We start from the raw sequence: 24,061 nt of genomic DNA, 5'->3' as shown, positions 1-24,061 counted from the left end.
GGGACAGGGCCCAGGGAGGCCTGCACTGTGCCTGAGGGTGTGGGGGTTTGTCCCATCCCTGTAACTTCAAGCCCTGCCACCCGCCAGCCAGGCATCCCACGTCTATGCTTCTGCCCAACCTCCCACCTCACTCTCACCACATCCCATACAAACACACATCACACCACACGCACACTCCATCACCCACACCCCACGCATCACACAAGCACAGACACACATGTATCACACGCACGCATCACACACATCACACAAGTGCATATGCACACCCCCCCACACATAGGCCAAACTCCTGACCTCACACACACACTCTATCACACACACCCCACGCATCACACAAGCACAGACACAAACACGCTACATCACACACACACACACCACACACACCACAAACACAAGGCCGAACTCCTGACCTCACACACACACCATCACACACATCCCAATCACATCTCATAGCCCAATAATGTAAGAGTGGAAACCAGTCCTGAATTTCAAATGCCAGATCAGTAGGGAAACCGAATCTGATTTTCTTATTTTTATTTGTTTTTTGAAACAGGGTCTCACTCTGTTGCCCAGGTTGGAGTGCAGTGGCGCAATCACAGCTCACTGCAGCCTCGACCTCCCAGGCTCAAGCAGTCCTCCCACCTCAGCCTCCCAAGTAGCCGGGACTACAGGCATGCACCACCACACCCGGCTAATTAAAAAAAAAATTTCTTTTTGTAGAGATAGGCTGCCACCATGTTGCTCAAGTTGGTGTCAAACTCCTGGGCTCAAGCAATCTTCCTGCCTCAGCTTCTCAAAGTGCTGGGATTATAGGAGTGAGCCACTGCATGCAGCCTCAGAGTCTGATTTTCTTTTTGATTTTCTTTTCTTTTTTTTTTTTTTTTTTTGAGATGGAGTCTTACTCTGTTGCCCAGGCTGGAGGGCAGTAGCACAATCATGGTTTACTGCAGCCTTGACCTCCCAGGTTCAAGCAATACTCCTGCCTCAGCCTCCTGGGTTCAAGTGATTCTCCTACCTCATCCTCCCAAGTAGCTGGAATCACGGGTGCGTGCCACCATGCCTGGCTAATTTTGCATTTTAGTAGAGATGGGATTTTGCCATGTTGGCCAGGCTAGTGTCGAAACTCCTGACCTCAAGCCTGCCTCAGCCTCCCAAAGTTCCGGGATTACAGGCATGAGCCACCGCACCTGGCCCAGAATCTGATGTTCTGTTTTCTATTTTATATATATATATATATATATATATATATATATATTTTTTTTTTTTTTTTTTTTTTTTTGAGATAGGGTCTCACTCTGTCAGCCAGGCTGGAGTGCAGTGGCACAACCGTGGCTCACTGCAGCCTCAACCTCCCAGGTTCAAGCAATCCTCCTGCCTCAACCTCCTGAGTAGCTGGGACTATAGGCACACACCACCATGCCTAACTTTTTAAAAAATTTTTTTTGTAGAGACAGGGTCTCACTATGTCGGTCAGGCTGGTCTCAAACTCCTGAGCTCAAGTGATCCTCTTGTCTCGGCCTCCCACGGTGCTGGGATTACAGGAAGTGAGCTACTGCCCCCCCCCCAGGGTTGTTTCTTAAAGGCCTGAGGGAGGTCACAGGCAGATGCCTCTTCAGGGAGGGGAAGGAGTGAGGGGGGCAGGCAGGGGGACACCTGGCAACTGCCCTCTCCAAGGATCCCCAGGACCCTGCTGAGTGGCAGGAGAGATGCCCACAGCCTGGCTGGAGACCCCTTCAAGCCCACAGCTTTTCAGGATGGAAGAGGGTGGGGGGTTGGGAGCTCCCCCCCACCCCCCTTTCCCTCACAGCCCTCTCCTAGCTCCCACTGCACCCTTCCCCTCCACATCCCTGCAGCTGGACCCAAGCCCAGGCAGCGACAGCCCCTCCCATATGGCAGCAGGAACAAAGAGAACCGCCCCCCACAACAAAATCCAGAAGCTCCGGCGGGCGGCCAGACCTCAAGCTCCCAGCCCAGTATGACCCGCAGCGTTCTCCATGGGCCACTGACGCCCGCGGGGCCAGCACTGCTCCTGGCTTCAAAAATATAAATTTAAAAATCCCCACCCCAAGATAATTGCTCTCTCCTCTTGCTTATTGTGGTGGCTCCGCGGTAGGCACTGAGAAGCAATTATTCACGGCTAATGATTATAATCAAGTCAAATAGAATTTAATGGACACGTATTCTCTTCCTGCTTGAAACTTTACATATGAATTAAGCACATATGGGTTTCACGAGGCACAGACGCAGATTTATGCAGCCCCGAAAAGCCCCGCCGTTGTGGACGACTTTTATTCCACTAATAAACAGGCTGATTTATGGGCTCCTGGGAACTGCGATCTCTGCTGCCCCCTGGTGGGCGAAGGGGCTGGGGTGGGAGCCAAGGCCACCCAGGACCCTGGAGGCCTGACCAGTGCCAAAGCCACTTTGTACGCTGGGGTTCCACAAAGCCCTGGACGGCCGAAGGAGACTCGGGCTCTGTGTGGGAAGCCTGTGTCCAGACCCTGCCTCCGCCATTCCCTGGGATTCCAGGTGGGTACTGGGTCCTCCTGGCTGTGAGATTCTAGAACAAAAAGATCCCAGGAAAACACACCAAGAGGAGTGTGGGTAAACTGAGGCAAGCAGGGGGAGGCGAAAGCTGACCATCTGCAGGAGGTACCATGTCCCTCAGCACCCCCAGGACAGGGGTGATGCCCAGAATGGCGCTGATGACACCAGTTTCAGCACCAATGCGAGGTGCTGAGCCCCGATTCCCGCCTGGTGACGAGTGACCGCCATTTGCACGTCACGTGCATCAGCTCCAAGTGCCCCCAGCAACCTGATGGGTGCTTTCTTTGCTACCCTCATTGTGCAGAGGAGGAAACAGAGGCCTAGGCAAGGACACGGAGAAGGGGAGTCCCCAGAGAAACTCAGCCAGCACTGCCCCAGCCCTGGCCCTGGTGCAAATGGAGCTGGCACTAAAGCACTTCTGATGGAGCTGCTGCATCCAAAGCCTGGCAACTCCCAAGAGCACTTAGGAAGCGGCGTTAATCACGCCCACAGCCCGGGTGCAGCCTCCAGAGTGTCCCCTGTTCCATCTGTACCCGCCAACACCCCACCTTGTTCCCTGAACCCTTTCTCCTGGCCCATGTTGCAGCCAATCACCAACCCAGGGGGACAGAGCTCACAAGATACCTCATTTTCCCTCTGGCCACTTTGCAGCTCAGCAAGAAGATACCGCTGGGGTACCTCTCACACGCTTGCCAGTGACTGGCAGGGCTGGAGTACCCACTGTCCTGCCTGACTGCCCTCTCAGCCACAGCCCCAAGGCTCTGCCCTTCTGCTCCAGGCCAGCCCCTCCAGGGCACAGGCAGCAAGAACACCCTCCCCCAGGCCGCTGTAACATCTGCCAGCCCAGATGTGGCTTTGTCTTAGCCGTGTGGCCCCAGATGGACTAGCAGTCCTCTTCCTCGTGGCCCTAGAGAAACACACCAGAACCACCTGCGGAAGCCCAAGGTGACTCTAGCTCCCCCTGCTCCCTCCAGCCAGCCACTCTGAGCAGAAACTCCTGCCTACGTGTAACCTGTCACCTGTGTGTCTCGACAGGTAATGTGTGGGCAAGGCACCCCCAGATGACTATCCAGCTTTGCAGTCAACGGTGGGAAGACGCACAGAGCAAGGTTGCTTCAGGAAACACAACTCAGACCCCATGGACCAGGCCCGGGGCAGCCGAGCGACCTTCGCTCCCCGGATCCTAGAGCCCATAACTCAGAGAGATCAAAGGAAATGTTCACAGCATCGGCGCCACCAAGCCCCAGAGTCACTGGGGGACAGCGCTGGGGCCAAGCACGACCACTACAAGCTCAAAGTGGAGACGAAGGAGAATCGAGAAGCTCCTGGGGGTGCCCTGGGCCTGCACAGGCTGGGGAGGGGCTGGCACGGCAGGGTTTTCCCGTGAGCTGGAGCCCAAGATGAGAGGATCTGCCCCCCAAATTCAGGGTCTGAAAAAGAGCCCCCCTTCCTCTGATGCTTGGTGCAGACGCCAGGTAAGCAAAGGAGCAAGTGAGCAGGCAGGCGAGGGCCGGGGTTCAGCCGCCACTCGACCTGTTCCACAAGCCACCTGCTGGACTTAACCGGCCCTTGACACCCCATGCCAAAGTCCTTTCCTGGCACCTTTGACCTTTTCAGACAACCACTGCCTGCGTGGAGAAGCAGCCCCCTTCCTCCCTCCCACAAAGAAGCAGCCGGCTCCCATACTCATCACAACAAACTGCCAAGCCAGCAAGAGGCGAGTGCAGGAAGCTGAGCAGCTCCCGTTTCCAGGCGCTGGAAAGCGGCCAGGGCACCGCAGGGGGCCTCTCTGCCCCTACTATCCCTCAACAAGCTCCTTCACCTGCCCAGGTCTGAAGGGAGGGCAGGGCAGGCCAAAGGCAGAGGAAGGCAGGTGGTGGTTGGGGCCTCTGTGGCCCCCCAAGGTCAGACCTCTCCGCTGTGGCCTCTGCCTTCCTGGCAGGGAAGCCCAGCTCCAGCCCAGCTCTCCCACTTCCCCGGCCACTAATGGGTCTCAGTGGAGCAAGGCGCCCCCGACACAGCAGGTCAGGGTTTCAAGGGAAGAGGAGCCCGAGTGGCCGACGTGCTGGGCTGCCATGGCGCCAGCAGGCCGTCCTTGCCAGCAACCCGAGCCTCACTGGAGCCAGGTGGCGTCCACCCAGGCCTGGCACAACAGAGTAGAGCAAAGGCAACGGGGCGGCCACCAGGATTCTGGTTCAGGCCAGCCACTCACCGGCGTTGACGATGGCGTCCACCTCCAGCTTGGTGATGTCGCCGCGGAACAGGGAGATCTTCTCATTGAGCTGCTTGTCCTTTTTATACCTGGGCTCCTCCACCTTCACAGCCACCCCTGGAACAAGTAGGGGCCGGGGAAGTCACAGCAAGGCTGCCCACTGCAGTGGGACCCAGCCAGGGCCCAGGGGCCAGGGCCTTCCCTATCGACCTCCCTCCACCTCCAGAGGCAGCCTGCAGCATGATGACTGCTGACCCAGTACCAGGAACCCACGCTGAGGAGCACCTACTGTGTGCCAGCATCACACGGGGACTCCTTGCATCTTGACAGCAAGGCCACCAGCAGGTACAGTGCTAATATCATCCATCCCATTTCACAGAGGTAGAAACTGAGGATTAGGTGGGTCAGGGACTTGCCCAGGTTTATGGGTCACCAGGCCTGCTGTCTCACCAACACACCCTACTGTAAGCAACCAAATCGCACTTCAAACCCCAGCTCCCTACAAGCAAGTAATCTCAGGCAGGTGGCTCACCTAACCTAGGGCTCTGTTTCCTACCATATAATGGGGATAAAAATTGCACTTGTTGTGTTAATAATTGAATGAAGTGGCCAGGCACAGTGGCTCATGCCTATAATCCCAGCACTTTGGTAGGCCGTGGAGGGCAGATCACTTGAGGTCAGGAGTTTGAGACCAGCCTGGCCAACATGGTGAAACCCCATCTCTACTGAAAATACAAAAATTATCCGGGCATGGTGGTACATGTCTATAATCGCAGCTACTCAGGAGCCTGAGGCAGGAGAATCGCTTGAATCCAGGAAGCAGAGGTTGCAGAAGGCCGAGATCATGCCACTGCACTTGTCTCAGCGACAGAGTGAGACTCCATCTCAAAAACTAAACTAAATTAAATAAATAAATAAATAATTGAATGAGGTGGCCGGGCTTGGTGGCTCACGCCTTTAATCCCAGCACTTTGGGAGGCCGAGGCGGGCAGATCACTTGAGGTCAGGAGTTCAAGACCAGCCTGGACAACATGGTAAAACCCCATCTCTACTGAAAATACAAAATTAGCCAGACGTGGTGGTACATGCCTGTAATCCCAGCTACTTGGGAGGCGGAGGCGGGAGAATACTTGAACCCGGGAGGCAGAGGTTGCAGTGAGCCAAGATCGCACCATTGCACTCCAGCCTGGGCAAAAAGAGTGAAACTCCATCTCAAAAAATAAAACAAAATAATTGAATGAGGTGATACACGCAGAGCGCCTGCCTGCAGCAAGCACTCGATACACGCTGCTGGACTCGCTCTTCTTGTCTGCACGATTCTCCCAAGCCACAGATCTGGAGCCTGCCCACCAGGGCCTCCCCCGAGCAGGGCCTACCTTTTGCCATCTCCTTCCACGTCGGGATCTTCTTCAGCCTGACAAAGTCCTTGCAGAAGTAATGTTCCTCCCGCTGCTTGTCACTCAGGCCCTTCAGAAAGGCTGCAGAGGCAGGAAGGAGCGTCAGGGTGGGGGCAGAGGAGCTGGCCAGGTGCTCACACCCCCACATCTCCCCTCTTGCCTCGTCCAAGAATGCAAACCAGCCCTTCCTGTCCATCCTTCCCTGGGCACACAGGGCGGGCATGCTGGGGCAGCCTCAGAGGCGCCTAGAATATCTTGTCCTGCTCTCTTTGTTCAGGGAGGGAAACTGAGGTCTGGGGAGGCTGAGGGACCGGCTCAGGCATCGAAGACCTGGGTTCAGAATTCAGCTCTGCCACTTTCCAGCAGAGTCCACATCTCTTTGGGTCCCCCATTTCTCCCTGATTAGAACAGGGGTGAAGACGTCCCCTGAGGAACAGCTCCGAGCTTCCTCCCATACACTAAGGCCAAGCTGGTTGGCAGCACTCAGCTGGTGACATTATCTGTCAGTCCCACCGCCAGTCAGTTCTGCCCTCACTGTCACTGCATGCAGGCAGCGGGACAGCTGTCCTCCTCCAGGAGCTGCAGGACCAAGCGGACCTGGCACCTGTCCCCAACATCCCCCCAGCAGCAGCTGAGGGCTCCCAGCATGACCAATGGGGCTGGAATCACCCCCATTTTACAGATGAGGAAACCGAGGCTCAGGAACGGTGGGAGGCCACCCTCACACAGCAGGGACTTGAGAGAGAAGCCAGGCACCCCCCACCCGCTCACAGACTCTGGGTCTACCCTGGCCAAATCCCCCTTGCCTGGGCACTGTCCCATGGGCTCCGCCTTCCCTTGGGGGTGGCACCAGGCACAGAAACCTGGAACCCATCTCAGAAAGGCCTGCCCCGACCGCGCCGGGCCAGGCTCGCAGCTCGCGGGCTCCCCCTGCTGGCCTGAGGCCGCCAGCACACCCAGGCTCTCAGCCCTGCCTGCCTCCCTGGACCACAGGCTCCCAGTATGGGGCAGCCCCCACGGCAAAGAGCAAAGGCTACAATTGAGAAACCCAAAAAGCATCAAGAATTATGTAGAGGTGGGAAAGCAATTAGAGGAGGTGGTGAGAAAGGAAGGATTGCAGCCTGGAAGCTTCTATGCACATGATGGTGAGGGGGACAGATAGGTCCCTCCACAAATGCTTAGGGAGATTGGGAGGCCACCCTCACACAGCAGGGTGTCTTCTCTGCCAGAGTCACTTCACCATCTAGGCCTCCATCTCATCTGACAGCTGCTGGTAGTGGTGATAACAGCCCAAGGATGCTGAGAGCATTAGATGACAGAACTTATGCAAGGGGCCCAGTCCAGAGTCCCTGCTGGATGCAAAGCTGGGGTCATCACAAAAGGTTACGCCCACCCCTGGTCAGCCTCAACTGCTGCTCAAGCCAGAGCCACCTTTCCTGGCAGCCACTTCTGCCCCCTCTTCCATAAACATGCTTGGGCACAAGTAGGTCCTGCATTCAGTGCCAGAGATGCATTGAGCGGGCTGACCTGGCCCTGGCCCTCATGAATCTACAACCCAGCCAGGGAGACAGAAGTTGGTCCAGGCACTTTAGTCGAGCAATTCCAATTCTGAGATGCGCTATGAGCCACTCGGGGCTGGCAGAGGAGTTCCCTGGAACCCTGACCAGGCAGGGCGGCGGGGGAGGCTTAAGGGAGACTCGGAAGAGGCGTGAGAAGTAGCCAGGGCCGGAAAGGGTGTTTGGCAGCAGGAACAGCATGTAAAGGTCGTAAGAGAATAAAATTGTTTGTGGGGTGACAGAGGTAGGGAACTGACTTCATCCCAGGAGCGCTATAACCAGATTGAAAATGCTTTCACATGGCCAGGCACAGTGGCTCATGCCTGTAATCCCAGCACTTTGGGAGGCTAAGGTGGGCAGATCACCTGAGGTCAGGAGTTCAAGACCAGCCTGGCCAACAGAGTGAAACCCCGTCTCTACTAAAATTACAAAATTTAGCTGGGCGTGGTTGTGGGCACCTGTAATAACAGCTACTTGGGAGGCAGAGGCAGGAGAATCGCTTGAACCCGGGAGGCTGAGGTTGCAATGAACCGAGATCATGCCACTGTATTCCAGCCTAGACAACATAGCAAGACTCTGCCAAAAAAAAAAAAAAAATGCTTTCACCAGATACTTCCCATGAGTGTACCATGTGCCTTCTTCTTCTTTTTTTTTTTTTTTTTTTTTTTGAGACGGAGTCTCACTCTGTCGCCCAGGCTAGAGTCCAGGGCGTGATCTCGGCTCACTGCAACCTCCCCTCCCAAGATTCTCCTGCCTCAGCCTCCCAAGTAGCTGGGACTACAGGCGCCTGCCACCACATCCGGCTAATTTTTTGCATTTTTAGTAGAGATGGTTTTTTTCTTTTTTCTTTTTTCTTTTTTTGAGACAGAGTCTTGCTCAGTCGCCCAGGCTGGAGTGCAGTGGCGCGATCTCACTGCAAGCTCCACCTCCTGGGTTCACGCCATTCTCCTGCCTCAGCCTCCCAAGTAGCTGGGACTACAGGCGCCCACCACCACACCCGGCTAATTTTTTGCATTTTTAGTAGAGACAGGGTTTCACCATGTTAGCCAGGATGGTCTCGATCTCCTGACCTCGTGATCTGCTCACCTTAGCCTCCCAAAGTGCTGGGATTACAGGCATGAGCCCCTGCACCCGGCCACCATGTGTGTTCTTTCTAAGGGGCCAAGGGTACCTCTGCTGGTCCCTCCATCACTAGTGCCCCTTGCTTCTCACAGCCCATTCCCTGCCCCCCCTTTTCAAGAGGCCAGTCTCCCTACTGGGCACATGGCCCCAGCAGGACCTGAGGAACAGGCCAGGGGCTCCCATCTGAAGACTCCTTTCTTTGTGTGGGGGTAGGGGATGCTGGTATCTGCAAGGAGCATTCCCAAGCCTCTGCTGGCCTCTTCTGTATAATGAGGCTGTGGGAAGCTACCTCCTGCATTTCATAGGAAGTGGCCTGGGCTAGCCTGGCACGTGGCAAAGGGCTGAGCTGCTGGAAGCCAGTACCACCTACCGAGGGCAAAGAACAGGCCAGGGAGGAGAGGCCACTCCATCCGGGCTCTGCACCTCTCATCGGCAGCTTGAATGCCAATAAGTCAGTTAATAAATATTTATCAAGCATCCTCACCTTCACCAAGGTGAGGTCCTGGAGCCTGACCGAGAAGAGGGGAGGCCAGGAAAGCTTCAGGGAGGAAGTGATCCCAATTTCTCTGGTTGGTCCCAGGGGCTGTAAATCACTGGAGGAAATCCCACCACCAAGCAGAGGCTGCCTCTAAATTTTTCACCTCCCCCATGGGGGCTCTGTCAGCCTGGCCACGCAGCTGCTGCTTTGGCAGTGAACTCCCCCTTCCTCCTTCTCCCCAGCTGCCCCCACTCTTCCTCCAGCTGCTGTCCTCCCCCACTGAGCCGGGCACCTCCACCACCTGCCCGCACCTTGTCCTCCCTCCTTCAGGTCACTGGGCATGAAGGTCCCTCCTGTCAGTGCTGCCACCTGCCAGGCCCACCTCCCAGAGGACTCACTGCTGCAGGTACCCCTCCACCAGGCCGTCCTGCCTGCCCTCAAACAATCCCCATCCCCACCCTCAACGCCCGCATTCCACACCCCTGCAGCTGCCCCCTCCTCTGCTGTCTCCACTTCCTCCCTCCCAGGCTCCCTTCAGTCCACCCAGTCTAGTCCCTCCCCCCAACAAGGTCAAGGTCACCACACCCCATGCCGCCGCCCCTCCTGCCTTCCCTGTGGACAGGAAGTGTCCTTGCTGCTTTCCTCCCTAGGTCTTCTAATCAGTTGCACAGATTCAAAACCCTCTTTAAGCGAGCAACCTCCGGAGCTGTCCCTCCACTCTCTTCTGAGCCTCTGACCCCCACAGAGCCTGCCTGCAAGAGCTGTGACAGATGCTGGTGGCAGCCGGCCTAGACCCAGGCTGCGCTTTTTCTTCTGTTACAGGTCCCGCCAGGTTTGGGCTCATGACCTCCCAACACCATGCTCAGTTTGGAGCCTCGGTTTTCCCATCTCTAGAATAGGGACAAGACAGACCTTCCCTTGCTAACACCCAGGCTTGCTGGGAGGGTCAAAGGAGAAGGTGGCTGTGAACTGCGAAGTGCAGTCTATACACCAGACACACTCACTCCTTCCTGGCGGCAAAATAAGGCCCGAAGAGAACAAAGCAAACAGGACAAAATTGGGGAGAACTTTTTTTTCCAACTTGGGAACACAGCAGCCAGAGGACCTTTCCTAAGTATTTGGGTCCCCAGCACTTGGGGAGGCCAAGGCAGGCCAATCGCTTGAGCCCAGGAGTTCGAGACCAGCCTGGACAACATAGAGAAACCCCATCTCTACCAAAAAATACAAAAAAATCAGCCGAGTGGCCTGGCATGGTGGCTCACACCTGTAATCCCAGCACTTTGGGAGGCCAAGGCAGGCGGATCACCTGATGTCAGGAGTTTGAGACCAGCCTGGTCAACATGGTGAAACCCCGTCTCTACTAAAAATACAAAATTAGCCGGGCATGGTGGCACATGCCTGTAATCCCAGCTACTCAGGAGGCTGAGGCAGGAGAATCGCTTGAACCTGGGAGGCAGAGGTTGCGGTAAGCCGAGATCACACCATTGCATTCCAGCCTGGGCAACAAGAGCAAAACTCCATCTCAAAAAAAAAAAAAAAAAAAAAAAAAAATCAGCTGAGCGTGGTGGATGTGCGTCTGTGGTCCCAACTGCCCGGGAGGCTGAGGCAGGAGGATCGCTTCAGTCTGGGAGGTCAAGGCTGCAGTGAGCTGTGATTGTGCCACTGCACTCCAGACTGGGCAACAGAGTGAGACCTTGTCTCTAAATAAATAATTTGAGTGCCCATATTTGTCACTTTGCATAACTGTGACCTCCCCACTGCGAGGCTTGGCATGCCACTGTGTGGGCACTCCCAGACGGCTGGACCTGTGGCCAGAAAGTCAGGTACCCACTGTGATGCTGGCGGGACTGGTGGGCTAGGACCCAGATGGACCCCAGAGGCCTTGCTGAAGTGTCTCTGGTTGGGCAGGCCCTAGGCATCCCATGGTACTAGATCAGGGTGACCAGAGACACCTCAGGTGCCCTAGCAGATATCATCTGGCAGATGCCACCACCATATTCTAGAGAAGAGGCTCAGTGACCTGCCCCCAGTCACACACAAGTGAGAGAAACCTGGGCTTCCTCCCACACTGTCCTCCCTAAGCCTGGTGGCCTGGTCTGAGTGACCCACAGCCCACACAGCCCCTTCTCTCCAGCAAAGCCCACAGGATAGCTCCACTTCCCAGAGACAGCATGCTGGCTCTGCCACCAGCCGGCTGGGTGCTGACCTTGAGGACATCTGTCAGCCTGTCCCTTCTAGTCTATGGAGCCCGAGTGCATACCTCAGAAGGCCAGCATGCCAGACGCAAGTCTGTCCTCACCACCAGAACAAGGCTGTGGCCTGGCTGATCCCCAAAGAGCCACACACCGCACTGGTTTCTGATTTATGGGGAAAGAAAAGGCCAACCGCGCCCATTCGGCGTCTCACCTCCATGTCCTCTGTCGGCAGTCCTCGCCCACCAGACCCCTCTTCATTCCCCCGGAGAAGAAACAGGGGCCTTAAGCCAGGAACATGCCCCACGCATTTCTGTGTTTTTATTTTTTTGAGACAGAGTCTCACTCTCTCACCCAGGCTGGAGTGCAGTCGTGTGATCTCGGCTCACTGCAACCTCCGCCTCCTGGGTTCAAGCGATTCTCATGCCTCAACCTCCTGAGTAGCTAGGATTACAGGCATGCACCACCACGCCCAGCTAATTTTTTGTATATTTAGTAGAGATGGGGTTTCACCATGTTGCCCAGGCTGGGTCTTGAACTCCTGACCTCAGATGATCCACCCGCTTCAGCCTCCGAAAGTGCTGGGATTACAGGCGTGAGCCACCGCGCCCGGCCTTGCCCATGAATTTCTACCATTTCCCACTTCCTCCTGTAAGAAGGACAAATGCAGACTTAAAGCACAAGTGAGTTTTATTTTATTTTTTATAAAAGATGTAAAACATGCATTTTCATTTTCTTTCATTTTTGAAGAGGCGAGAGTATTTCACAGCTCAGTGAGACAGGTGTTGTAAAAAGATGTCCGCAGTAAATTTTGATGGAGAGGCGTGACCCCGGACGAAGCTTCCAGCGGCTCCCAGGCACGAAAGCTGAGCAGGGGGAAGCAGGCTCTGCCAGAACCATAAAGTGCAGCAGGCCAACGGGAATTCAATGATGTGTTTTAAGAAGTGTCTTTATGGCACTTTGCAAGATGGTGTTCAGAGAGGTGAGGGCAGGCTGGGGCACCAAGGCGGAGCTCCACTCAGAGAGAATGCCAGGTGGGCAGGGCTGATACCGGCTGGGTTCCCAGGACGCGGCAGCATTTAGACTCGGTGGCAGGGGCATTAATCACCTGTGCTCACCGGCCTGCAAGAACAGGGTCTTGTCAAAGCCCACAGCTCGAGCAAAGGGAGACAGAGCACGCGGCACCTTGGAGCCTCTCTCCTCTCCCCTGCCCCCTTGTCTCCACCCACACCAGGGCACTGGCAAGGCTGCGTCCCCAGGAGATAGGTGGGAGAAGTCCCCCGACTCCCAGGGGTACCTGGAAAATTTGCCAGTGCTGCATTCAAATCAGATAAGCCCTCCACTCTGGATGAAATCCCACAGGGGCTGAAATTAGCCCCGGCTTCTGCACAGTGTGGTGTGAGGCTGGAGTGTAGCAGCCCTACCTTGAGTCACCAAGGAGAGGATGGCTTAGGCTGTGCAGGCTCAGGGCCCCAGCACATGAGACAAGCCTACAAGAGCCCGGTGTCACCATGGCCAGCACAGAGCAGAGAAGGAGACAGGTCTGACGGTCTAAGGGGTGACAAGGAAGGGGGGCCACTGGGACCCATTCTGGGCCATGGTATATAAAATGGTTTCTTTCCTTTTCTTTATTTTATTTTTAGGAGAGACAAGGTCTTGATATATTGCCCAGGCTGGTCTCAAACTCCTGGGCTCTAGCAATCCTCCCACCTTGGCCCCTCAAGTGCTGGGATTACAGGTGCGAACCACCACGCCTGGCCCAAAGTGGTTTCTAATGTGATCTCAGCACAACCTCCAAGCAGGTGCCACTGGTCCCATTTTATAGATGAGGAAACTGAGGCTTGGAGAGTGAGGAAGCAGCAGCACGTCCCCAGGTCTGACGACAACAATGTCCCTGCTCTTTGTGGCTCACAGCTCTGCCTGCAAGGGTTGTTGGAACAAGGAGCCAAAGCCAGGCCCCTCCTGTGATGACACAGCACCAGATACCGACAAGGGCCTAAACTTAAGTCCCTCATGCTCAACTGCCTTTACAGGGAGGGTGTTTCCACGATCTTCTGATGAAAAGGCACTCCCGGGGGGATAACGAAGTGCCTCAAAACTGAGGGTATCAAATTAGAGAAAGTAGGGCGGGCGCAGTGACTCATGCCTGTAATCCCAGCACTTTGGGAGGCTGAGGTGGGTGGATTGCTTGAGTTCATGAGTTCAAGACCAGCCTCGCCAACATGACAAAACCCCGTCTCTACAAAAAATAGAAAAATTAGGCCGGGTGCGGTGACTCACGCCTGTAATCCCAGCACTTTGGGAGGCTGAGGAAGGCGGATCAAGAGGTCAGGAGTTCGAGACCAGCCTGACCAACATGGTGAAACCCTTCTCTACTAAAAATACAAAAATTAGCCGGTGTGGTGGCACAGGCCTATAATCCCAGCTACTCAGAAGGCTGAGGTGGGAGAATCGCTTGAACCCGGGAGGCGGAGGTTGCAGTGAGCCGAGATCGCACCACTGTACTCCAGCCTAGGTGACAGAGAGAGACTCCCGTCTCAGAAAAAAATAATAATAATACAAGAATTAGCTGGGTGTGGTGGCACATACCTGTAATCCCAGCTACTTGGGAGGCTGAGGTGGGAGGATTGCTGGAGTCTGGGTGGCAGAGGCTGCAGTGAGCCAAGATATCATCACTGCACTCCAGCCTGGGCAACAAAGTGAGACCATCTCAAATAAATAAATAAACAGGCCAGGAACAGTGGCTCACTCCTGTAATCCCAGCACTTTGGGAGGCCGAGGCGGGCGAGGTTCACCTGAGATCAGGAGTTCAAGACCAACCTGACCAATATGGAGAAACCCCGTCTCTCCCAAAAATACAAAATTAGCCAGGCATGGTGGCGCATGCCTGTAATCCCAGCTACTTGGGAGGCTGAGGCAAGAGAATTGCCTGAAGCTGGGAGGCGGAGGTTGCGGTGAGCCAAGATCGCGCCACTGTACTCCAGCCTGGGCGACAAGAGCGAAACTCGGTCTCAAAAAAAAAAAAAAAAAAAATATATATAAATAAAAATAGATTAGAAAAGGTAACCTCTGGCTAGTAAAATCAGACACTGCTGAAGTCTCCCCAAAAGACTGAAAGTCTCCCAGCCAGGAAGATCCAGCCTGAAGGTATGTACATACCTGGAGGGAGAACGGGCCCATGGAAATAAGCATCAGCGTCGAGGTAAAGAAAAGCAGTGTCCAGGGGGAAGTTGAATTTGGTCATCAGCTTGGAGGACAAGCTGGGCCGCAGGTTGGGCATCCTTACATGGGTCCAGAGCAGGCACTCAGCACTGCATATAGATGGAAATACTGAGCAAACGCCCGGGAAAGGGGATCCTTGTCGGGGGACTGACCCTTCTCAAGCAGGGAAGCTTCCCTACCTTGCCCAGGGCAAGGCTTCCAAAATCACTCAACCAGCCCTGGATGAGAATGCATGCTCTGAGCAATCCTAAGATTACAATTTGGCTTCCATGAGGTTTTCCCATAGGGACAGGAGGTTCTGCCCAGGCACACCTGAGTTATCAGACACACTGCATTATATTTCCCCACCACGAACTGCACATTATGCCTTCTGACCTATACGTCAGTCTCTTGTGAGTTTGGTTACTGTGTGCCAGGCTTTGAGAGAGGATCCTCTCAGGCAGACAAGTATTTGGAGGCCTATCTAGCTACAGCCCTGAAATGAGAGCACATGTCCATCAAAGACATGGAGAGAATATTCAGGAAGCTAGGCACAGCGGCACACGTCTGTAATCTCAGCGCTTAGCACATTTGCAGGCAGAGGTGGGAGGATCACTTGAGCCCAGGAGTTCAAGACCAGCCTGGGATAACAATGAGACCCTGTCTCTGCAAAACATTTTTAAAAACATTAGCCAGGCGTGGTAGAACATGCCTATAGTCCCAGCTACTCAGGAGGCTGAGGTGGGAGGATGGTTTGAGCCCAGGAGTTGGAAGCTGCAGTGAGCTGTGATTGCACCACTGCACTTCAGCCTGGGCAACAGAATGAGATCTTGTCTCAAAAAAAAAAAAGTATAGCGCAGCTTTATTCACAAGAAATCCAAATGCCTATCAACAAAAGAGTGGGGGCCGGGTATGGTGGCTCATGGTTGTAATCTCAGCACTTTGGGAGGCCGAGGCAGGTAGATCACCTGAGGTCAGGATTTTGAGACCAACCTGGACAACATGGCAGGAGAATCGCTTGAATCCAGGAAGTGGAGGGGTTGCAGTGAGCTGGGATCACGCCACTACACTCCAGCCTGGGCGACAGAGCAAGACTACATCTCAAAAAAACAAAACCAAACAAAACAACAGAACAGCGGGAAACAAGCTGTGGTACCTTCATATGCTGGAACACTATACAGCAATAAAAAAGAGCGAACCATTGCCACATCCAATAACATGGACGAACTAGCCGGATATTGAGTAAAAGGGGCTGGACTTCAAGAAGAGACAAAATGAACAGATATCACAAGAGTGATTAGCTCCAGACGGTACCAAGTGAAAAGAGGCGACTTCTGGGGTGACGGCAATGCTCTACCTTTTGACCCATGTAGTGGCTGCACAGTTGCATATGCTGTGCACTGAAGATCTCCACACGTGCGGCACTTGGCTGTCAAATGTAACTTGGCTGAAAGTGTGATTAGAATGTAACCATGAAAAGTGTAGGGGTCCGGGAGGCTGAGGCAGGAGAATGGCGTAAACCCGGGAGGCGGAGCTTGCAGTGAGCTGAGATCCAGCCACTGCACTCCAGCCTGGGCGACAGAGCGAGACTCCGTCTCAAAAAAAAAAAAAAAAAAAAAAGAAAAGTGTAGGGGTCTTCAAGGGCCACCGCTCAGACCCTAATCAGAGGCAGAGTCCAGCTGAGGCAGCCTCCCAGATCTCCCATAATGTGATGGCTTAAAAAATACACTTGTCCGGGCACAGTGGCTCACACCTGTAATCCCAGCATTTTGGGAGGCTGAGGTGGGCGGATGACTTGAGGCCAGGAGTTCAAGACCAGCCTGGGCAACATGGTGAGACCCAGTCTCTATAATAAAGTTTTTAAAACATTAGCTGCCGGTGGCTCACACCTGTAATCTCAGCACTTTGGGAGGCTAAGGTGGGTAAACTGCTTGAGCTTAGGAGTTTGAGACCAGCCTGGGCAACATGTCAAAACTCTGTCTCTACAAAGAAATACAAAAAATTAGCCGGGCGTGGTGGCATATGCCTGTAGTTCCAGCTACTCGGGAGACTGAGGTGGGAGGATCGCTTGAGCCCAGGAGGTTGAGGATGCAGTGAGCTGAGATCTCACAACTTCACTCCAGCCTGGGCAACAGACCTTGTCTCAAAAGAAAAAAAATTAGTTGTACATGGTGATGTGCGCCTATAGTTCCAACTACTCAGGTGGCTGAGGCAGAAGGATCACTGAGCCCAGGAGTTTAAGAGTGCAGTGAGCTATGATTACACCATTGCACTTCAGCCTGAGCAACAGAGTGAGACCCTGTCTCAAAAAAAAAATTAAATGAATTAAAAAAATTTTGGCCGGGCACAGTGGCTCACACCTGTAATCCCAACACTTTGGGAGGCCGAGGCAGGCGGATGCCGAGGCAGGCGGATCACAAGGTCAGGAGATCGAGACCATCCTGGCTAACACGGTGAAACCCCATCTCTACTAAAAAATACAAAAAATTAGCTGGGTGTGGTGGTGGGCACCTGTAGTCCCAGCTACTCGGGAGGCTGAGGCAGGAGAACGGTGTGAACCCGGGAGGCGGAGCTTGCAGTGAGCCGAGAACGCACCATTGCACTCCAGCCTGGGCGACAGAGGGAGACTTCATCTCAAAAAAAAAAATTTTAAAAGAAATTTAAGAAAATTGGCCAGGTGCAATGGCTCACGCCTGTAACCCCAGCACTTTGAGAGGTGAAGCGAGCAGATCATGAGGTCCACAGATTGAGACCATCCTGGCTAACACAGTGAAATCCCATCTCTACTAAAAATACAAAAAAATTAGCCAAGCATGATGGCACACGCCTGTAATCCCAGCTACTGGGGAGGCTGAGGCAGCAGAATCGCTTGAACCCCGGAGGTGGAGGTTGCAGCGAGCCGAGATCACACCACTGCACTCCAATCTGGGCAACAGAACGAGTCTTCATCTCAAAACAAACAAACAAAACAACAACAACAACAGAAATTAGCTAGGTATGCTGGCGGGTGCCTGTGATCCCAGCTACTCAGGAGGCTGAGGCAGGAGACTCACTTGAACCCAGGAGGTGGAGGTTGCAGTGACATCACACCACTGTACTCCAGCCTGGGCAAAAAGAGCGAAACTCTGTCTCAAAAAAAATTTTTTTAAGAAAATAAAAACACACCTGCAAATTATTTAAGATTCTTTCTTTCAAGAGTTAGAGCCTAATTCCCCTCTCCCAGAGTATGGCCAGACTCCCTGACTCGATTCGAACCCCTAGAATAAAGCGGGAGAGACTTTGAAGACGAGGTCACAAAGAAAGCACTGTGGCTCCATCGGGGTCTCCTCACGATCCCTCTCGTGGAGCACATGCTCTGGGGGAAAAGGCTTAGGACATCTATCCCGTAAGACACTCAAGCAGCCCCGTGGACAGGCCCCAAAGTGAATCCTCCGACCCTAACCAAGTCCCACCCGGCCTCAGGGGAGGGAGACTCTGAGCTAGAACGACCCAGCTAAGCGTCTCTCCGTTTCCTGACCCTCAGAGACGGAGAGAATGCAGGTTTGCTGTTTTAAGTCACTAAGGTTCGGGTTATTTTGTTATACAGCAATAGATAACTATTGGGGGATCTCCACGTCTCACCCCCAAAAGCATCCCTCTAACTGTGGCTTCAGTAGCAGGCAGAGCCCCAGACCAGCCCCACTCCTTGGGCCTGGCCCACTGTCACTCAATAACGGGTCTGGAATATCATTCCCCAGCTGGATGCCTCTTCTCAGGCCACCACCCCTGAGATGCCTCCTCTGATCTTCCCAGCTCAGGCAGCCCCATCTGCTATGGTGTCTTCACAGCACTGAGGTTACCAGGCCTTGTCTCAGCTGCTAGAACACATTCTTTACAATAGATGCTTTGTAATCTTCACACCAGATTACAAGCTCCATGAGGGCAGGGCCCTTGCCTATCTGACACATGTCTGAGTCCCCAGCCTGGCCACCTAGAGGGCATTCAATAAAAGTTTGCTGCATGATTGGAAATCCCAGCTGGAAGCAAAGAGAGAGACCCCAGCGACAGCACAGCAGCCCAGGAACCCCGGCCCGATCACGAGGTCTGGCTACTTTCCTGGCACCAAGGAGTAGGGTTGTGGGGGCTGGATCCTGGAAAGAGCGGCAGCCCTCAAGCAGGTGCCTGGGCGCCTTGTCTTCCTAGCTCTTTGCCAACCTCCTGAGTTGTTCTTCTCTGAGAGAGTGCTCAGGGGAGCAGGCTCTCTGTGGGGACAGTGGCTCCCCCTCCAGGGGTCTCTGCCAGCCCCCAACTCCTCCTGCTGTTCTGGGGCAAGGGCCAAGTGCCTGACAAGTTCTCCATCGGCTCACAGACTAAAGTCGGTGCTTTCTGCCATCACTTTTAGATCCTGGCCCAGGCGACGCAATTCATGTCAGGAGGAAATCATTTTGACTTCCACTTCTGGTCCCAAGAAAGCCATCTTCTCTTCATCCCTAACACTGCAGGACCCTCCATCCTGCCCGCCCAGCCCAGAGGCCATAGCTACTCCAGGATAGAGGCCCAGTCAATGAGCCACTTCCCTGCACTTTTGAAAGGGGATCCAGCTGGGAAGAATCAACAGGATCCCAGGAGGCAGACCCTGAAAGGCAGGGACAGCTGGGTGCCCAGCAGAGCTATTTGGGGCTCAGTAGCAGCAGCTTGGGTTCTCTCCCTTCCCAGGCCCCCGGACTCATGCCCACTCCAGGAGCAAGAGGAAGTGGTGTGATTCTTGGGGGGTGTCATCAGTTGTCACAAGCACAAGACCCCACCCCCGCCCTGACCTGCTCCTCTAACCTCTGTTCCTGGCATGAACAAACTGCTAACAAGTGGCCAGAGGCCAGCGAGAAGGGGAAAAGGGCACCATACCACGTGCCCAGAAAGGCATCAGAGTGCGGGCTTGGGGTGGGGTGGAGGCAGGACAGGCCAGCCCAGGGAGGTCACTCTGTGGGGTTACATGCCCCACCAGGTGGGACGCCAGCCCCGGAGCTGTTCCCTCAGCTCATTCCCGAGCACTTGAGAACCACACTGTGCAAAGTTTGGAGAGTCCGGGATCATAACCTCCACTTTGCCACCAGCTCCCTGAGTGACCTTGGGGGAAACCAGCTGCAGCACTCGGCCTCAGTTTTCCTCCTGCACAGGGGAGGAAGGTGGTAGGTCCCGCACAATCCCTGGGGTGCCCTGTGACCCATTCCAGTGGGGTAAGGAAGGTCGCCTTCCTCACGCTGCCCCCTGCATGGACACTTGGACCTGGTCTGGAGTGAATTGTTCTGTGGGGCTGGGAACACACAGGGGGCGGGGGTGGCTGTGAATGGGGAGGAGGGGTCCGTTCCAGGGCAGATGAGGCCTCAACTTCCCCAGGTCTCTCGGGTGGAAGGGGCTGCTCGCTTGATGGGGGCTGCCCAGCTGGGAAGCCCCACGTGAGGCCGCCCTCTCCCTCGCGCCCCCTCGTGCTTACACTTACATTTCGCCTCCTTCCAGTCGGTGGAGGTGCTCAGGTCCACCTTCGCCGCCATGGCCAGGGGGGCCCAAGTGCGCACCCCGGCTGTCCGCCCCACCGCCGCCGCCCCCCACGCCCCAACTCCCGCCGAGGTCCGGGCGCTGCGGCCGAACACGCCCAGGAACGCTGGGGGACAGCACGTGCTGCTGCGGGTCCGCGCGGCACCCGCCAAGTGGCCGGGCCGGGGGCGCGGGGGGACCAGCCGCTGCCCCGCCGCGCGCAGCTGTACCAGGCGGCCGGACAGTCGGCTCTGAAGAGACATGAGCGGGCGGCGCGGGACGGCTCTCCGCCCACTTGGACTCTATTTACGGCGCTCGGGAGTGTCTCTCCCTTATTTACTCTGGGACCGGGTGGCGACTGCCAGCCAGCGGCGACCTGCTCGGAGGCAGCGGGCGGCGCAGCCAGAAAACCCGGGAGCGCCGCTGGGCACCCTGGAACTTGTAGTCCGGGCCGCCGGATGGGCCCACGCACCCGTATACACACGTGCGCGCCCGCCCGGGCTCTCAGTGTCGTGGGTGGAGCCACGCCCGAGCCCCTCCCACTTCTCCAGTGGCCGCCAGGTGCTTTCACTCCGCGTGGCCTCGGCCGCCTCTAGCTTTCTGGTTGGCTGCGCCTCGGCTTTCCCCGCACGGGCTGAAGCCCCCGGACCTTCCACGCAGCCCCGGGCCCCTCTGCCGCTCTGCTCCGCAGGGAAGCAGGCGCTCCGGCCGCTGCATACCGAGCTGGGAGAGCCTGGCGCGGCTTCCGCGGTGCCGAGCGTTTTGCAGCCTGGGCGACCCGGGCTTATCTCCCCAAGGGTCAGCAGGGCACCGCCTCCACACCCCAGCCCGCCCTCCTAGGGACAGTTGAGACGAACGGGTAAATCCCGTTTGGGGACTTCTCCCCGGAGCCTCTGCCTCCTAACAGCCCCGGGGCCAAGGCTCAGCTGGAGCAGAATCTAGGACAGCTGGGTGGAAATAGTGGAATTTGGAGGCAGGAAACTTGGGTTTCAAGTGGCGTTCAAGGCTGGAAGGATTGGGGTGATGTTTTCTTTTTACAAAAACTGGCTGGGCGCGGTGGCTCATGCCTGTAATCCCAGCACTTTGGGGAGGCTGAGGCGGGTGGATCACGAGGTCAGGAGTTCAAGGACAGCCTGGCCAACATGGCGAAACGCCATCTCTACTAAAAATACAAAAATTATCCAGGCGTGGTGGTGCATGCCTGTAATTCCAGCTACTCGGGAGGCTAAGGCAGAAGAATCACCTGAACTCGGAAGGTGGAGGTTGTGGTGAGCCAAGATAGCACCATTGCACTCCAGCCTGGGTGACAGAATGAGACTCTGTCTCAAAAAAAAAAAAAAAAACATGAGGATGGATTTTTAAGTACTTTTATATATTTTTATGTACTATTAATATTACTTTATGATAAATATAATGGATACAGCCTGGGCTATTATAATAATATAATGAATCTAATAATAATGAATAGGTGCCTCACACCTGTAATCCCAGCACTTTGGGAGGCTGAGGCAAGAGGATTATCAGAGGCCAGGAGTTCAAGACCAGCCTGGGCAATACAGTGAGACCCCCTCATCTCTACCCACCCCCACACACAAAAATTACCCTGGTATGGTTGTAGACACTCACCTCTAGTCCCAGCTACTCTGGAGGCTGTGGCAGGCAAACACTTGAGCCCAAGGGTTCAAGGCTGCAGAGAGCTATGATGGCACCACTGCACTACAGCCTGGACAACACAGTGAGACCCTATCTCAAAAGTAATAATAATAATGAATATGTTTTAATACCAGGGAGGAACGAGCCAGGGTTTCGGAGAAGGTTCTAGTACTAGTGTTGCTACCCTGGGGTACCCTAGCCTCTTGAGACTCAAGCTTCTTGAGCTGTCAGCTAGGAATAAGAGAGTCTGGCTGGTTGCAAACCTGCTCCTGTGCTCCAGGCCTCTGGCTCTGAGTGTGGCAATAACCCTGGATGGCCGTAGGAGGATCCCTGACCTGCCATGGATGCAGATGGAACCACTGGGATGGTAACATGGGCTCAGCCTTGGACTTCAGACATTAAATCCACCCAAGACAGGATCAGCATAGACTTGCCAGCACCTGGGTAGGCAGTCATCAGTCCTGGGAGTGAGGGCAAAGGGGAGGCCAGAGGCCAGGAAGGAAGAGCCCACAGCCCCCAGCATTCCAGGACCACCAGCAAGGCCTGCACCCTCTCCTGAAAACATTGGCAAGACATGGTTCAGGATGTGAAGGGGTGGCCTGCCCCTCCACACCTGTGGGTGTTTCTCATTAGGTGGAATGAAAGACTTGAGAAAAGAAATGAGACACAGAGACAAAGTATAGAGAAAGAAAAAGTGGGCCCAGGGGACCGCGCTCAGCTTACAGAGGACCCATGCCGCACTGGTCTCTGCGTTCCCTTAGTATTTATTGACAATCATCTTTACCATCTTAAAGATAAGGGAGTGGCAGGACAATAGGATCATTGTAGGGAGGAAATCGGCAGTAAGACATATGAACAAAAATCTCTGTGACATGAATAAGTTTAAAGGAAAATGCTGTGCCTTGAGATGCATATGCAAACATCTCCATAAACCTTTTAGCAGCATTGTTTCAGCCTATCACATGGGGAGAAACCTTGGACAATACCTAGCTTTCCTAGGCAGAGGTCCCTGCGACACGTGTACATGTCCCTGGGTAGTTGAAATTAAGAGAATGGTGATGACTTTAACCAGCAAGCTGCCTTCAGGCACTTGTTTAACAAAGACACATCCTGCACAGCCCAAAATCCATTAAACCTTGAGTCACCGCAGCACATGTCTCTTGCAAGGACAAGGTTGGGGGTAGGGTCACAGATTAACAGCATCTCAAATACAGAACAATATGGAGTCTCTTATGTCTACTTCTTTCTATATAGACACAGTAACAGGCTGATCTCTCTTTCTTTTCCCCACAAGGATGTAGGAGTCAGGCTCCAGGTCACCTCACCAGTTGTGGCCCCTCTAGTAACTCAGAGTAAAAGAAGGACCTTGCTGACTGCAACCAGGACAGCCAACACCTACATGCACGAAGTCCCAGCTATACTGAGCTAAGCCCTCTATGTCCATTCCCACTACCTCCATTAGCCTGTTATATCCTTAGCTCTCACCACTGCCGGGCAGAGAGATGACTGGCCCAAGGTCAGAACAGTCAGGATCCCAGCCCCGACTTGGGTCCAGGTCTGTTTGGTTCCCATCTGTGGTCTGGAAAGTGGTTATGCAGATGTCACTGATTGGTGAAATGTGGCGTGTGGGTGTTGCAGTATATTACTTCTCCATTGCTGCTGTACCATTACCGCAAATTCACTGGCTCCGACACACATGTAGTATCTTAAAGTTCTTCAGGACAGAAGTATGATGTGGGTATCACTGGGCTAAAATCAAGGGGAACATGGGGCCATGTTCCTTTCTGGAAGCCCTAGCAGAGAGCCTATATCATTACCTTTTCTGATTCCCAGAGACCACTCACATTCCTTGACTTGAGACCTCTTCCTCCATGTTCAAAGCCAGCGCGGTTGCATCTGAGCATTCTTCTGTAGTGGCATTTCCCTCTGATACTCTCCTTCTGCCTTTCTCTTCCATCTTCAGGGACCCTTGTGATTACATGGAACCCACCTAGACAATCGGTGTCAATTTCTCTACTTAGCTGATTTGCAACCTTCATTCCCCTTTTCCATGAAATGTAACATATTTAAAGGCTCTAGGATTTAGGATATGGAATCTTTAGAGAGCCATTATTCTGCCCTGTGCAACCTTCCTGGCAATGTCTAGGGAGGATGATGAGGTAGAGGCAGGGGCCCCAGTCATAAGAAAGTCT

At 54.4% G+C, this 24,061-nt stretch overlaps 1 protein-coding gene and 1 long non-coding RNA gene across 4 annotated transcripts in view; both read right to left on the bottom strand.

The window, feature by feature from the left end:
- Positions 1-20,681, bottom strand: part of MACROD1 (mono-ADP ribosylhydrolase 1) — a 169,097-nt gene extending 148,416 nt beyond the window's left edge. Inside the window, exons 1-3 of one of the 3 annotated variants that reach the window (XM_007994466.3) lie at positions 20,182-20,681; positions 6,136-6,237; positions 4,760-4,876 (exon numbers count right to left, since the gene is read on the bottom strand). In XM_007994466.3, the coding sequence (XP_007992657.2) occupies positions 4,760-4,876; positions 6,136-6,237; positions 20,182-20,479 (517 nt within the window). In that variant the 5' untranslated portion in view covers positions 20,480-20,681. The remainder of the gene's footprint in view (positions 1-4,759; positions 4,877-6,135; positions 6,238-20,181) is intronic. The other 2 variants (XM_007994459.3, XM_007994462.3) reach the window with 2 other exon arrangements.
- LOC140711658 (uncharacterized) lies at positions 12,177-20,152 on the bottom strand. The gene is made up of 2 exons (XR_012092926.1): positions 15,699-20,152; positions 12,177-12,626 (listed from the first exon to the last, which is right to left on the bottom strand). It is a non-coding gene; the product is annotated as an uncharacterized lncRNA (long non-coding RNA).
- Positions 20,682-24,061: the final 3,380 nt, after the last annotated feature.

The sequence above is a fragment of the Chlorocebus sabaeus genome, chromosome 1 (assembly GCF_047675955.1).
Source record: "Chlorocebus sabaeus isolate Y175 chromosome 1, mChlSab1.0.hap1, whole genome shotgun sequence".
Classification (NCBI taxonomy): Eukaryota; Metazoa; Chordata; class Mammalia; order Primates; family Cercopithecidae; genus Chlorocebus; species Chlorocebus sabaeus.
Note: the sequence above shows the minus strand (reverse complement) of the source record. Positions and strands in the feature narration are given on the sequence as shown.